The sequence below is a fragment of the Pimephales promelas genome, chromosome 4 (assembly GCF_988280905.1).
Source record: "Pimephales promelas chromosome 4, fPimPro1.hap1.1, whole genome shotgun sequence".
In the NCBI taxonomy this organism is placed as follows: Eukaryota; Metazoa; Chordata; class Actinopteri; order Cypriniformes; family Leuciscidae; genus Pimephales; species Pimephales promelas.
Genome location: NC_142772.1, coordinates 32377004 through 32392284, shown reverse-complemented (window position 1 = coordinate 32392284; position 15281 = coordinate 32377004). Strand labels below are relative to the sequence as shown.

Sequence of the window (15281 nt, the reverse complement as noted above, 5' to 3'; positions counted from 1 at the left end):
ACAATCTTTGGGTGCTCAACTCCAAAAGAAGATCAAAGAGCTTCAGGTTTTTTTATGATATATATATTTTTTAATGCTGTCGAAGGTAGAGGTAAAATAAAAAATAGTAAGATTTCATGAATAACTTTCCACCATAGGCTCGTATTGAGGAACTGGAGGAAGAAATCGAGGCTGAGCGCGCTGCTCGTGCCAAGGTTGAGAAGCAGAGAGCTGATCTCTCCAGGGAACTGGAGGAGATCAGTGAGAGGCTTGAGGAGGCTGGAGGAGCCACTGCTGCTCAGATTGAGATGAATAAGAAGCGTGAAGCTGAATTCCAGAAGCTGCGTCGGGATCTTGAAGAGTCCACCCTCCAGCATGAAGCTACTGCTGCTGCCCTCCGCAAGAAGCAGGCAGACAGTGTGGCCGAGCTGGGAGAGCAAATCGACAACCTGCAGCGTGTCAAGCAGAAGCTTGAGAAAGAGAAGAGTGAATACAAAATGGAGATTGATGATCTTTCCAGCAACATGGAAGCTGTTGCCAAAGCAAAGGTTTGAGAATGGTTTCTCAAAAAAAAAAATGGAAATAAAACAAATGTGGTTAAGATTCTTAAGAATCAAATCAAATGTGTTTACAGGCTAATCTTGAGAAGATGTGCCGCACAGTTGAGGACCAACTTAGTGAAATTAAGTCCAAGAATGATGAGAACCTTCGCCAGTTAAATGACCTCAGTGCTCAGAGAGCAAGACTTCAAACTGAGAATGGTAAATAATGCACAATATCTAAAAAAAATATCAAACAAAATAATTCACCATTTTATTTTGTCCTCTTACAAATGCAGATAAACAATTAGTATAACTAAATCATCCTCCATGTTACATATTCACATGATCCTTTGACCTTATTCTCAATGCTCATTAATTATGTTTTCATAAAATAAATGAAGGTAAGTGGCAAGTATGGTAACTCATACTTAGAATTTGTCCTCTGCATTTAACCAATCCGAGTTAGTGCTCACACATTTGGAACGATGAGTAGTGAACACAGCAACACACATACCCGGAGCAGTGAGCACCCATTCACTGCGGCGTCCAGGGAGCAAATTATTAGAGGCTTTAGTTAGTTGCCTTGCTGAAGGGTACCTCCGTCGTTTCCTGCTGGTATTGAGAATCAAACTCGTGACCTTTGGGTTAAAAGTCATGTAATCAATTTCCTCAGCCTAATTGTGTAGCAAATGCGTTTCTCATAATATTAAATGGTCTATTTTGAGTTGAACGGACATGGTGAACATTTTAACAGGTGAGTTTGGCCGTCAGCTGGAGGAGAAGGAGGCTCTGGTTTCTCAGCTCACCAGAGGCAAACAAGCTTTCACTCAGCAAATTGAGGAGTTAAAGAGGCAAATTGAAGAGGAGGTTAAGGTAATATAGCACAATCATGCACATAGTTGTCAATTACTTTACTGTAGATAAAAGCTAATATTATGTGACTGTCTCCTAGGCTAAGAACGCACTGGCCCATGCTGTGCAATCAGCCCGTCATGACTGCGACCTGCTCCGTGAGCAGTTTGAGGAAGAGCAGGAGGCAAAGGCTGAGCTGCAGCGGGGAATGTCAAAGGCTAACAGTGAGGTTGCTCAGTGGAGAACCAAATATGAAACTGATGCCATCCAGCGCACTGAGGAGCTTGAAGAGTCCAAGTATGTATATTATTGTATAATATTTCCAATTTCTACAGCTATTTTATAGATTTGAATTCAAAATAATATGTATTACCTAACAGGAAGAAGCTGGCTCAGCGTCTGCAAGAGGCAGAGGAACAAATTGAGGCTGTGAACTCCAAATGTGCATCTCTGGAGAAGACCAAACAGAGACTCCAGGGTGAGGTGGAGGACCTCATGATTGATGTGGAGAGAGCCAATGGTTTGGCTGCAAACCTTGACAAGAAACAGAGGAACTTTGACAAGGTAAAAAAAAAAAAAAAAAGGACATGTCTTTCTGTGACATGATATTAACTTCTAAATGTAGTCCGGTCTTGTTCAGCATGCTAAAAGTTAAATTAACCTGATTCTGAAATATTTCCACCAAAGGTTCTGGCAGAATGGAAGCAGAAATATGAGGAAGGTCAGGCAGAGCTGGAGGGTGCCCAGAAAGAGGCTCGTTCACTCAGCACTGAACTGTTCAAGATGAAGAACTCCTATGAGGAGAGTCTGGATCACCTGGAGACCCTCAAGAGAGAGAACAAGAATCTGCAGCGTAAGAATAAAACCGACTGAGAAACAAAGAATGAAAAGACTTCAATGTTCTAATTCTTACGTAAAAAAGTAAACGCATGTGATTATGATTACAGATAATATTTTTTCTTTCTATAGAGGAGATTTCGGATCTGACAGAGCAGATAGGTGAGACTGGTAAGAGCATCCATGAGCTGGAAAAGGCCAAGAAGACAGTGGAGACTGAGAAGGCAGAGATCCAGACCGCCCTGGAGGAGGCTGAAGTGAGTATCTGGAGATCAATATGGATATCTTGCTAGAACCATCATACTGTGTTGTTAATGAATAATTTTGTTCTGGTATTTAAATGTTGCTTCATTTGTCATAGGGTACACTGGAGCACGAGGAGTCCAAGATTCTTCGTGTCCAGCTTGAGCTAAACCAGATCAAGGGAGAGGTTGACAGGAAGATTGCAGAGAAGGATGAGGAGATGGAGCAGATCAAGAGGAATAGCCAGAGAGTCATTGAATCCATGCAGGGCACTCTGGACTCTGAAGTCAGGAGCAGGAATGATGCCCTGAGAATCAAGAAGAAGATGGAGGGAGACCTTAATGAGATGGAGATTCAGCTGAGTCACGCCAATCGCCAGGCTGCTGAGGCCCAGAAACAGCTCAGAAACGTTCAGGGACAACTCAAGGTATTTGACTTTTGTTTGACTTTGGGATGTATTAATATGTTTATATAATCTAACTTTTGTTAGGGTATGGTCACCAGAAAACACATTGAAAGCTTATTCTATTATTGTTATTTTCAGGATGCCCAACTGCACCTTGATGATGCCCAGAGAGGACAGGAAGACATGAAGGAGCAGGTGGCCATGGTGGAGCGCAGAAACGCTCTGATGCAGTCTGAGATTGAGGAGCTGAGAGCTGCTCTGGAGCAGACAGATAGAGGCCGCAAAGTGGCTGAACAAGAGTTGGTGGACGCCAGTGAGCGTTGTGGGCTGCTGCACTCTCAGGTGAGGGCATTTTTTGTTTTACAATGAAATGAATAAAATTGAGAGCACTATTTAAAGTGTCCAAACTGCTGCTTTCTATTTTGTAGAACACAAGTCTCCTGAACACCAAGAAGAAGCTTGAGGCTGACCTTGTTCAGATCCAGAGTGAAGTTGATGACACTGTACAGGAAGCCAGAAATGCAGAGGAGAAGGCCAAGAAGGCCATCACTGATGTGAGCAACAGTAGCTGCCAAATGTTTTAAAAGATACTTGTGTACTTGAAAAAATGTGGATCTAATGATTTCTGTATTAATGCAAAAGGCTGCAATGATGGCAGAAGAGCTGAAGAAGGAACAGGACACCAGTTCTCACCTTGAGAGAATGAAGAAGAATCTGGAGGTCACAGTGAAGGACCTGCAGCACCGTCTGGATGAGGCTGAGAATCTGGCCATGAAGGGAGGAAAGAAACAACTCCAGAAACTGGAGTCCAGAGTAAGATTTTCTTTATTCTGATGTTAATAGTTATGATCTGAAAGGTATAAATTGTGTACTACATTAATACTCTGAAATATTTTGGACAGTCTAAACATGTTTTCATCGCCTGTAATAATTGTACTACTATCTCCCATTAACTTTAGGTCCGTGAGCTTGAAGCTGAAGTTGAGGCAGAGCAGAGACGTGGAGCTGATGCTGTTAAAGGTGTCCGCAAATATGAGAGGAGAGTCAAGGAGCTCACCTACCAGGTACAAAACAATGTCTATCAAAATTCAGGTCACTATAATCTGAGTATGTTCTAGTCTGATCCTTGTTCATTATCTGCAGAGTGAGGAGGATAAGAAGAACCTCAACAGACTGCAGGATCTGGTTGACAAGCTTCAGCTGAAGGTCAAGGCTTACAAGAGACAGGCTGAAGAAGCTGTGAGTATCTCACTTGAGAACTGTAAACATCTTGTGAACTTATATTCCTGATCTAATCGTATGTGACTTTGCAGGATGAACAAGCAAACGCTCACCTGTCCAAGTTGAGGAAGGTGCAGCATGAGCTGGAAGAGGCTGAGGAGCGTGCTGACATTTCCGAGTCTCAGGTCAACAAGCTTAGAGCCAAGAGCCGTGATGCTGGAAAGGTCAGTTGCATAATTTCAGAGTCTGTATTCAGTAGATGCGTTCTCACATTTACAGAGTAGAAACATGTAGTATTCAGCTTATTCCTGAAAATGTTCTGATTATTTGTTATGACTTATGAATGTGCTTCGTTTTGTTTTAGGCCAAAGAAGAATGAAACCCGAAGAGAGCCTCTACTGAAGTCATATAATATGATTGTTCAGTAGAATTGCTTCTTAAAATTATTTTTGAAATAAATCTGTCCTTACTATGTGCAAACATTTATTTTGGAGTGATCTTTAGAGGAATGTTACTCACAAATAAATAAAACTAATGAATTAATCAAAATAATGAATTAATCAAAATAACGACATTATCATTTAAGTACTGAAATATTTCTAAAGTTATAAAAGTAAACAGCTTTGTCAGGAATGACATGGTATCGACCAAAGTACGTTTAACCGTTTGATTTTTTGGTATAATTAGGCTGACAAACGGGCCGTTTTCCGTCTTTTGAATTTTGACCTGAAACGAAAAAAAACAACATTCAGTTTGATTATTCGTTTTTTTAAAATCAAAACAAAACAACAACAAAAAAATTCAACGCAATGTCGTTTCCCGTTATTACTGACAAAAAAAAAAAAGTATTACTCAATATTTCCTTTCATTGGTGGGTGGGACTGTATCAACCCCTCGCTTCTGATTGGATAGTGTTCTCCATCAGTTATGTCTGTTGTTCATTCAGGCTACTTTTCAAAATTAAGGTTCTCCCAAATATTTCCATTTACTGCAGTAGAGCTCCTCCTTGCCTTAAGTTGATGCAATGTCTCCACAAAATACTCACTTAGATAACAATTTATTTGTAAAAAGGAATTAAATAATGCAATAAAACCCCCTTCATGATTAAGAGAATAACAGTTTTTAAGAGGTGTCGATTCAACAGTAGGCCCATGATCAGTTTGGAGCATGTTTGTGATGAATTAAATAAAGGTATTTATGTTATTTAGCCTCACAGATTAAGGCTTATTTAAGTAAATAAGTAGCCTAACGTGTTCTCAACAGTAACGTGAACAGTAACGTGTTCTCAATATTGTAAAGATCGATGGCATTGTACTATAACAGTAAGCTCACCAAAAGGATTTACAGAAAAGGACCAGCAGGTGTCACACTGCACATCCCTCAGCTGTGATCAGTCTATGATCTGGACCCACTTGAGAAAATATGCTTAGTGTTATCCTGCAGTGTTTGCAGATTCATCCTTAGGCTATGGTCTAGTTATCATATTTTATCATTAAGCTTACTACTGCCCAGATCTGAAACGCAAATTAACATTAAAAGCATAAAAAAATAATGAAACGTTGTAGTTTGGTTGGGTTTAGGCACAGAAAATACTTGGTTGGGTTTAGGCAACAAAACTACTAGGTTAAGGTTAGGAAAAGATTATGGGCGCCACGTAGGATTTAAATCAAACTTCGCTTATCAATACAGCCTACATAACACACCTGCATATACCTATAGGCCTACATTACTCTCATATATATTGGATGTTCAAAATACATTTTTGAAATACACGTGAACACTATGAGATAGGGTAGGAAATCCATACCAATACATTATTTTAATAATGAATGCATATACAGGTCCTTCTCAAAAAATGTGCATATTGTGATAAAGTTCATTATTTTCCATAATGTAATGATAAAAATTAAACTTTCATATATTTTAGATTAATTGCACCAACTGAAATATTTCAGGTCTTTTATTGTTTTAATACTGATGATTATGGCATACAGCACATGAAAACCCAAAATTCCTCAAAAAATTAGCATGTCATGAAAAGGTTCTCTAAACGAGCTATTAACCTAATCATCTGAATCAACTAATTAACTCTAAACACCTGCAAAAGATTCCTGAGGCTTTTAAAAACTCCCAGCCTGTTTCATTAATCAAAACTGCAATCATGGGTAAGACTGCCGACTTGACTGCTGTCCAGAAGGCCATCATTGGCTACGTCCACATTAATCCGGATAAATTTAAAAAAGCGGGTTTTCGTTTAAAAACGCTCTCCGTCCACACTAGCGTTTTCAGGTGTTTTCCGACGTTTCAGTGTGGATGAGAAACTTCTAAATTCACTTTACTGCGCATGCGTGAAACTTCACAAAAGCTAACTGAGATGATACAGATGGGAAAATAAATAATAATGTCATCGCACAATAACAGGATAATTTTATTTAGCAAAATATCTCACCATCACGGATGCTTCCAGGTCGCATTCAGTCACCATATGTTTGGTCTAAAACGCAACTGCTCTCATGTTTTGCCGAAGGACAGCAAATGTGAGTAGACTACATTATCTGTCATCTCTGCGGTACTGTGCTATGAAGACTAGCACATATTAAGTAACATAGAAAGTAACACATTTTAGCAATAGTGTAAAAATGAATAACACATAACAGGCACAATACCGATAAACATGAATATCTATTGGTAGGCTACTACATGGATCACATGACTAAACTTACGTCATCGTTTTGAAATACCTCCGGTTTCACTGACCACACTACAACGCGAAAACGGCGTTTTCAAATTTATCCACTTTGGAGAGCGTTTTCCAAACGATACGTTTTTGTTGACTTAAAACGGCGTCTCAGTGTGGACGGAAGGCCAAAACGGAGAGAAAAATATACGTTTTCAAACGAAAACTTATTAGTGTGGACATGGCCATTGACACCCTCAAGCAAGAGGGTAAGACACAGAAAGAAATTTCTGAACAAATAGGCTGTTCCCAGAGTGCTATATAAGGCACCTCATTGGAAAGTCTGTGGAAAGAAAAAAGTGTGGCAAAAAACGCTGCACAACGAGAAGAGGTGACCGGACCCTGAGGAAGATTGTGGAGAAGGACCGATTCCCAGGGGACCTGCATGCGGAAGCAGTGGACTGAGCCTGAAGTAGAAACATCCAGAGCCAGGTGCCGCATTCCCCAGGTCAAGCCACTTTTGAACCAGAAACAGCGGCAGAAGGGCCTGACCTGCAGGGCTTCAGAGTAGCAGCACTGGACTGTTGCTCAGTGGTCCAAAGTACTTTTTTCAGATGAAAGCAAATTTTGCATGTCATGGGAGAAGGAAATGCTAAAATGCCTGAAGTCCAGTGTCAAGTACGCACAGTCAGTGATGGTCTGGGGTGCCATGTCAGCTGCTGGTGTTGGTCCACTGTGTTTTATCAAGGGCAGGGTCAATCCAGCTAGCTGTCAGGAGATGTTGGAGCACTTCAATGCTTCCATCTGCTAAAAAGCTTTATGGAGATGAAGATTTCATTTTTCAGCATGACCTGGCACCAGCTCACAGTGCCAAAACCACTGGTAAATGGTTTACTGACCATGGTATTACTGTGCTCAATTGGCCTGCCAACTCTCCTGACCTGAACCCCATACAGAATATGTGGGATATTGTGAAGAGAAAGTTAAGAGACATAAAACCCAACACTCTGGATGAGCTTAAGGCCGCTATCGAAGCATCCTGGGCCTCCATAACACCTCAGCAGTGCCACAGGCTGATTGCCTCCATGCCGCATTGAAGCAGTCATTTCTGCAAAAGGATTCCCGACCAAGTATTGAGTGCATAACTGAACATAATTATTTGAAGGTTGACATTTTTTTGTATGAAAAACACTTCTTTTATTGTTTGGATGAAATATGCTATTTTTTTTAGGTAGGAATTTTGGGTTTTCATGAACTGTATGCCAAAATCATCAGCATTAAAACAATAAAAGACCTGAAATATTTCAGTTGGTGTGCAATGAATCTAAAATATATGAAAGTTTAATTTTTATCATTACATTATGGAAAATAATTAACTTTATCACAATATGCTAATTTTTTGAGAAGGACCTGTAAACTTGTGAATAACTTATATAAACTTCCATGCACATACACCTATAAACATTTGCACATACATATACACTCGCTGCACACAGACACACCAATACACACCCGCACATAAATATAAACTTCGCACATACATATAAACTTCCATGCATTTACACTTACAGCTATAAACACTCACACATATAAATCTGATGCGCGCATACACATCCATAAAACACTCGCGCATACAAAATAAAACGTGGATGCATGCTTTAGTTTCATGCGAGTGATTTCACATGTAGATGTGTGTGAACTTCTCAGTTCTTCTCAGACTTCTTCAATCCGCATATACTATCCGTCCTAAATAGTAGGCCTATTCGAAAATTGAATTAGTACATTCGAAATAGGATGTTGAAATGAGTGTTTCAAAGAGACCCGGATGGTCTACTATTTCCGGTCAGAATCCGAAGTGTATCGATCAAGGGGGTAATCCATCAGCTGGAAGTAACCAGCCAGAAGTAACCAGCCAGTGTCAATTCTCTTCAATTAGACTTTCTCTGACACAAGTCACCTCTCGATGCATCCTCGGTAAACGGGGCGGATCAAGAACACATCCGGGGATCGGGTTCTGGACTGGCTGCAGTAACACGTCTCTGTCCATGCGGGGGCGCTCGCGATCGAGTGCAGAATGAATGGGAATGAATGAAAAGTCAATGGGGTTTCACCCCCAGAAATCCACTTTTCTCAGGATGTAATTTTTTGTCAAGTAATTTGAAAGTTGCATTCAAAAGGGAGGGCTAAGATATACACTCAGCTAAAAATTGCATTTTTAAGTTCACTTCTCTGTTCTAAAAATCCGTTCAAAACTGTGATGACGTCACACAATAGCAGAATGCTAGCGTGTTCCGGCCAACAATGGCCTAACCTGTAAGTAATCAAAAGGACATAAGTACTCGTTGATTCGACTTTTGGCCTATAATCTATATTGAATTTGCGGAATCAACAATAAAATCTATGTTAATTTAACGACAAGCAGGTGAAAGAGACATTTAGCCGTTTAGCCCCATAGACTCCCATTCTGCTCTCACCCGCGATCACCTCCAGTGGAATTCTAATGGAACTGCAACCAAGATGATAGACAATGGGGCTAATAGGAAGTGCCAAGCCTCTCCAGACGGGCTCTTAGATGTGAACTTTGAATTGGAACAGTACTTTGGCAGCGACTGATGATGTTTCACAAGTCCACAAGAACACAAGTAGGCCTACACACAAGAACGCATATTGAGAAACGGCTTCTAACGGCTGATATTGCCCACAAACCATTGCGTGTTTTACAAGGCAACATCAATTTTTGTCATTTTTTTTCTGTACTGACAGCACTCCAAATGTACAAAAAATTAGCTCATAGTTAAAATTGACCAAAGTTCTCCTTTAAGGAGTGGCCACACAGGGGGTTGTGACTGTTAATGAAAAGTGAAGTGTGACCACATGAGAATAGCCAATTAGTATAGATGATTCACAAAATGATACACAATAAAATGTGCAAAATTGGCTAAAATGTCACTGTTTATCAACAAAAAATATGACCCCTATGAGTTTGGTAATTTGTAGAATAGGATTTGTGCACCTGCAATGAATAATTTAAAAAGGTGTAACTGGTGTGTTGTGTTTGTGAGAGAGAAAGCAAAGAAAAAGATTTTTGCAACTCACAAAACATTTTCTCAAAGACTAAAAATCTACAAATTGCACTGTTATAGGGACTCTGTTTTGCTTCAATAATACTAGATATAATACAGTGTCAATCTTATTAACAACTATTTATTTTGTATAAAATCATATACAGTATACCGATCAAAAGTTTGGAAACATTTGGAAGAAGTCCATTCTGCTTATCGGCTTGCATTTATTTGACAAAAAAACAAAAACAAAAAAAAAACAGTAGGCTAAAATTGTGAAATATTATCATAATGTAAAACAGCTGTTTTCTATGTTTCTATTTTCTATGTGAATATATAGTAGTGTAATTATATTAATAACCTGAATTGAATGTTTTATATTTTGTAATTAATAAAGACATTGAATTTGAAATCCATTTGACTTCTGTACATTTTTGAAAATACAGAAATTAGGTATGTGGTGACTGCATTTCAGATGTAGTAATTGTTTTCCCAAAGACGTATAGTTATAGTAGCCAAAAAGTATTTATAGTGAAACAGATTAATTGTGAACAAGATCTATTGTGTGTGTAGGCCTTGTGTGGGCTTGAGGAGGTTTATAGTGTCAAATAACGAATAAAAAACATCTAATCTCTATGATTATCGCGATAATTACTACCTAAAATAATAATTAGTTCGACATTTTAGCCGAGCAGAAAGCAGATCTGCTGGACTTTTTGCAAGCGAACGTAACAGATCAGTCAAAGTGAGCCCCCTCGTGGGTGGTGATTATGACTACAGGTCATAAGTCCCGCACCTTTCATAAAAGAAAGTAGCCTACTCTTGCAAAAATACAGTTTCTAGATTTATATTTAACATTTAGATTTAGATTTAATATTTAGCCTAACATAGGTGTAACATTTAATATTTAGATTTAACTAGCCTATTTAAAATATCTTTAGGCTAAGTTTGTAAATGTGCTAAAATTCTCGGGACAACAGCATTTGTCTAAATTTCAATCCTAACTGTTCTATTTCATCTGAAAACAGGGCTAAGTGTAAAATACCGAATAATAGCCTGTTCACTTTTGTTACCTTAGCCAATCTAATCAAATACCAAAATTCCACTATTCATGTTCAAGGCCTATAGCATATTTCCCTGGAACATACAAAAGATGTTTTATGAAAGGGAGGTAGGGTACAGGAAGGGGACATTTTAAGAATAATAGATTTGGTACAATCCATTGTTTATGTTGTTTTTCTTTGTTTGTTAATGTTAATGAACAAAGATAGAATGCAGATGGATTGTAGTAGCTGTAAACTTCCATCCGTAGTCCCACGTATTAAGATCACGCTGTCACAGTGTCTGGTTTATGTATTCCCTGGTGTCCACTAGAGGTCCTCCTTCCCCAGTCATTCACTTTTGGAACTACATTCCCCACAATCCTTGTCTGCGCTCCACTCATCACTGTAATTGCGCTCGAGCTGTTCCCATCATGATCGTCATGTTCAGTGTGTATAGTTAATTACGGGGTCGTTGTTATTCGTCACACCACTTTGAAGTTTTGCCTGTTCTTGTTTTGCTCTGTCTTGGATTGATTAAATGGACTTTGACCTCTGCTGGATTGTTGTGAGTATCTACGGATTACCCAAATAATTTTCTGCTATTGGAAATAACCTGTTGGCTAGTGATGGCCAAATGAAGCGTTGTCGAAGCAAATTGCTTTCTCATACAACTGTGTCGAAAATGGTTCATAACTCCAAGCTTGATTCGATAGAAGCCATCTTGAAGCACCATCTCCTGGTTAAGTAAATGTAAGACAACAAGGCTGTCAACAATAAAATGCAAGCAGGCGTGTGTGTTACGCCCCTGGTTACGCCCCGTTTATTAGGTGTTACCGAGGTGATGAAAGCTGAAACAGTGTCAGTGCTGTGAAACTTATTTATGTTGGTGAATCTTACTGATACCGATGAATTTCATGTGTTCAGTTTGATAATAAAATATTTGGCATGATGTGTGTAGCCTACTATTTCTTTAGACAAGGGCAGAAGATCAGACAAGCTTAAAAAAGTTGGAAACCATCACAGAAATTCTAATTGTTTCGATTAAAATACCAACCATTGGCTTTTATCATTTAAACCATAATAGATTTTTTTTGTAGTGTGTTTGGGTTATATTCCATTAGAATTTAATACCCCCAGGCCCCAGCAATAGAACCTAACACTTATCAGTAGACCCACTGAGACCTATAGCTAATTTCCATTACAGCCACTAAAACTCCCACGAAAATGATTAAATCCAATAGAATGTATGTAATGGTTTCCATAATTATAGAAACCATTACACTTCTTCTTTCCTGTGGGAAGCAGAACTCCATAAATTGTTAACTGGTGGGACTGATATTTTTGTATGTTGAAAAGGATGTGGTTGTGTAACTGGTTGAACGTGTATAATGTGTACTGTATGTGGGGGGTGAGGGACTCTGTCTTCGATTGATAACATGGACTTTGACCCCTGCCTGGATTGTGAGTATGGATTGCCCAAATACATTACTGCTATTGGAGTTTACCTGTGTGTAAGTTAAGCTTACACACAGCTAGGTCACAAAACATTGCAGAAAAAATATTTACATGTACATTTATCATTCAAAAGTTCTATATATATTCACATAAAACTTACAATCAGCTTCACAAACACTCATTCACAAGATGTAAACAACACTGGTCCAGAAACACTTCCTGTTTCAGTTTGTAACTGTTTTCTTTATTTCACATGTAAAGAAAACATCTTAAAGATGTTTGTTTAACTTTTTGATTCAGTTTTAAATGTTCTGTTGGTTATATTTTATCCCAGCTTTTATGTAGTGTTAAAAAACTGAAGGAAGTGCTTCTGGACCAGTGTTGTTTACATCTTGTGAAATACAACATACCCAACTTAGGTTTTCTTATAGACATTTAAATTTTAATTTTATGTATTTATTTTTATTTTTAAAATTGGATCCCGGCCGTCTTCGCCACCTTAAGCCATCCTGCGAACCAAGCCATCTGGTTGACGTATCTTTTTTAGAGCATAAGTTCCAAGTGAACTTCACAAAAGAGCAAGCAAGTGTCTTTTTGAAGATGCCTCGCACCACCTGCGGCTCATGCCGCGCCCCTCTCAGCGTTGGAGACCGCCATCTCATCTAAGCTCTCTGCATGGGAAAGGGGAAAGGGAAAAAGGGAAAGGAACACGCAAAGCTCGCTCTCGCTGACAGCGGATGTGACCTCTGCGAAGAGCTTCCGTTGTCTACCCTGCGGGCTCGACTCGATGCGTTTAAAGCCGAAGCCACCGTGCCGCATTTCACCTTGCCACACAAGAAGAAGCGCACAGTTGCGGCCGAGCTGCTGCACTACTGCCATCTCGGATGACGAGGCGGAGGAGGAGTACTGCTGTTCTCTCATGGCTTCGGACAGCGAGGAGTGGTCAGTGGCCGCATCCGCTCTGCACTCTATGGCCGTCCTACAGATCCCCCAAGCAGATCTCCTTTGTGAGTGGGATGAGAAAGGCAGGCATCCGCAAAGCTGTTACGGATTTAAGTAGCGTGACGAATCTCTCCCTTCGCGCCACGAAATCTGCAGCTCAAGCCCTTGGGAAATGCATGGCCACACTGACTGTGACCGAGAGACATCTGTGGCTTACACTAGCCGACATGGGAGAATCTGAACGCGCCACATTTCTCAACACGCCGCTTTCTCCTTTCGGTCTCTTCGGCTCAGCGGTGAGTGGCATTGTCGACCGTTTCTCAGAAGTCCAGAAAGCCACTCAAGCCATGAACCTCTTCCTGCCTCGTCACACTAGCTCCTCTGCGGGATCTTAGCCTCCTGCACAAGCCCTCACACAGCACCCAGCTCAGCACAGTCAGACTTCCCAGAGTCATCAGGGCGGCCGCCCTAGATCGCGCTCAGACAGCTGCCACTGACCACCATTATTTTCTTGTCCCCAAGAAAGACGGTCTTGTTAATTTACAGCCGTTATTTTCTTGTCCCCAAGAAAACCGATATTAGATCTCAGATTTTTGAACCGAGTGCTTGCGAAAAGACTTGCAGTCAAGAAACTCCTCGTGCACGTGCCCCAGGGGGACTGGTTTATTTCTGCTCTGTTTTTTCCTTCCCACTATGTGCTTATGTATTATAGTGCTTACTTATATATAATAGATGAGGGAACGAGTATTGTGTAGCCAGCCGTACTCACGCCACGAGCGACTGTCGCTTCATTCTATGGAAAGCAGTGATGCAGCCTGCGAACCGCACTTATATAAACTCTGGCGGGCTATGATGCAATGATGGCGTGAGCGCCTCTCATTGGACGCGAGTTCACTCCAGATTGTCTATAGGCTGCAGCAGTTTGCCGCAGAGCAACCAATGAGCTCGCTAGCTAGCCCGCTCATGGTCTGCAGCTGCTGTACTGCATTGACAATGGATACAGAAATTACAGATAATTTTTGGGCTTAAATATCTCTGAAAAGATTCATCTTTCCCGTAGCGTAAGCTACTGTAGCTCACGCAATACTCGTTTCCATTCTCTAGATAGAACCGAGGTTAGGTTAGGTAACTGATTCGTTTTCCATTTCAGAATGGGAGGTATGTCAAATCATGATAATGATATTACAATCAGAATCAGTTGGGACTAACAAAAAACCCAACCCAACCAAAGTAAAATAAATGGAAATTTCAAAAATAGCCTATATAAAAATAACACATATGCTCAGCACCTCTTAAATTTTATGAAGGCCCTTTAATCCTGGGGAGTGACTGGCTCTGATGAAGCCCCTCCAGGAATTCCCTCAGCCATTGGCCCTCCAGCATTCAGGCTCCAGCATTCACGCAGATTTTGTGTATTTTACTCGAAAGACGAACTGCTGTAACATATTTCTTAGTATTTGCAATTTTCATCAGATATTTCACAGTTCAACCTAATTCCCACATTTCTTCCGTCGATGTCAGGTGTCTTGTTACATGTGCGGGCGTGGTGTTTGAATCACGGCACATCTGTCTAGTTTGATTTCAGTTTTGTGTTGGGATTCGGACATGCATTCTCCGCGTGTTTGTTTTCGGTTGTGAGTGCACAGGGTGACCTTATGGTCGTACTCATGCATAACATTAGCGTTCTGTCTTGTCGTGTTCGCTCTGTTCAGTGTGTTGTGTAGCACATGGTTTGTGTTTACATCGGCCGCGTGCTTTCATGTCATGTTTTGTCTTGTCATGTGTAGCTTGTGTTTTACACTAGCTGTGTGCTTTCATGTTGTCATGTTCTGTGTGAACACGTGTCTTATGAGATTGTGCTCATTTTGTGTGAGCACAATTGCTTTTTAATTTGTTTTATTGGTCATGTGTTTTTGTCATGTTTGGTATGAGCACATGGCTTGTGATTGTCATGTGTTTTTCCTTGTGCCATATGTGCTTTCCTGTCATTGTGTTGACTCCCATCTTGTTTCCTGATTATTA

At 40.2% G+C, this 15281-nt stretch overlaps 1 protein-coding gene across 1 annotated transcript; it reads left to right on the top strand.

Moving 5' to 3' along the window:
- The first annotated feature begins 137 nt into the window (after window positions 1-137).
- Window positions 138-4564, top strand: LOC148981729 (myosin heavy chain, fast skeletal muscle-like). The gene is made up of 15 exons (XM_089130283.1): window positions 138-527; window positions 614-740; window positions 1276-1394; window positions 1474-1670; window positions 1754-1937; window positions 2061-2226; window positions 2343-2467; window positions 2572-2880; window positions 2998-3201; window positions 3288-3413; window positions 3502-3672; window positions 3819-3923; window positions 4003-4098; window positions 4173-4304; window positions 4445-4564. Exons 1-15 carry the CDS (start codon window positions 288-290, stop codon window positions 4457-4459), a joined length of 2316 nt encoding a protein of 771 aa, XP_088986409.1. The 5' UTR covers window positions 138-287; the 3' UTR covers window positions 4460-4564.
- Window positions 4565-15281: the final 10717 nt, after the last annotated feature.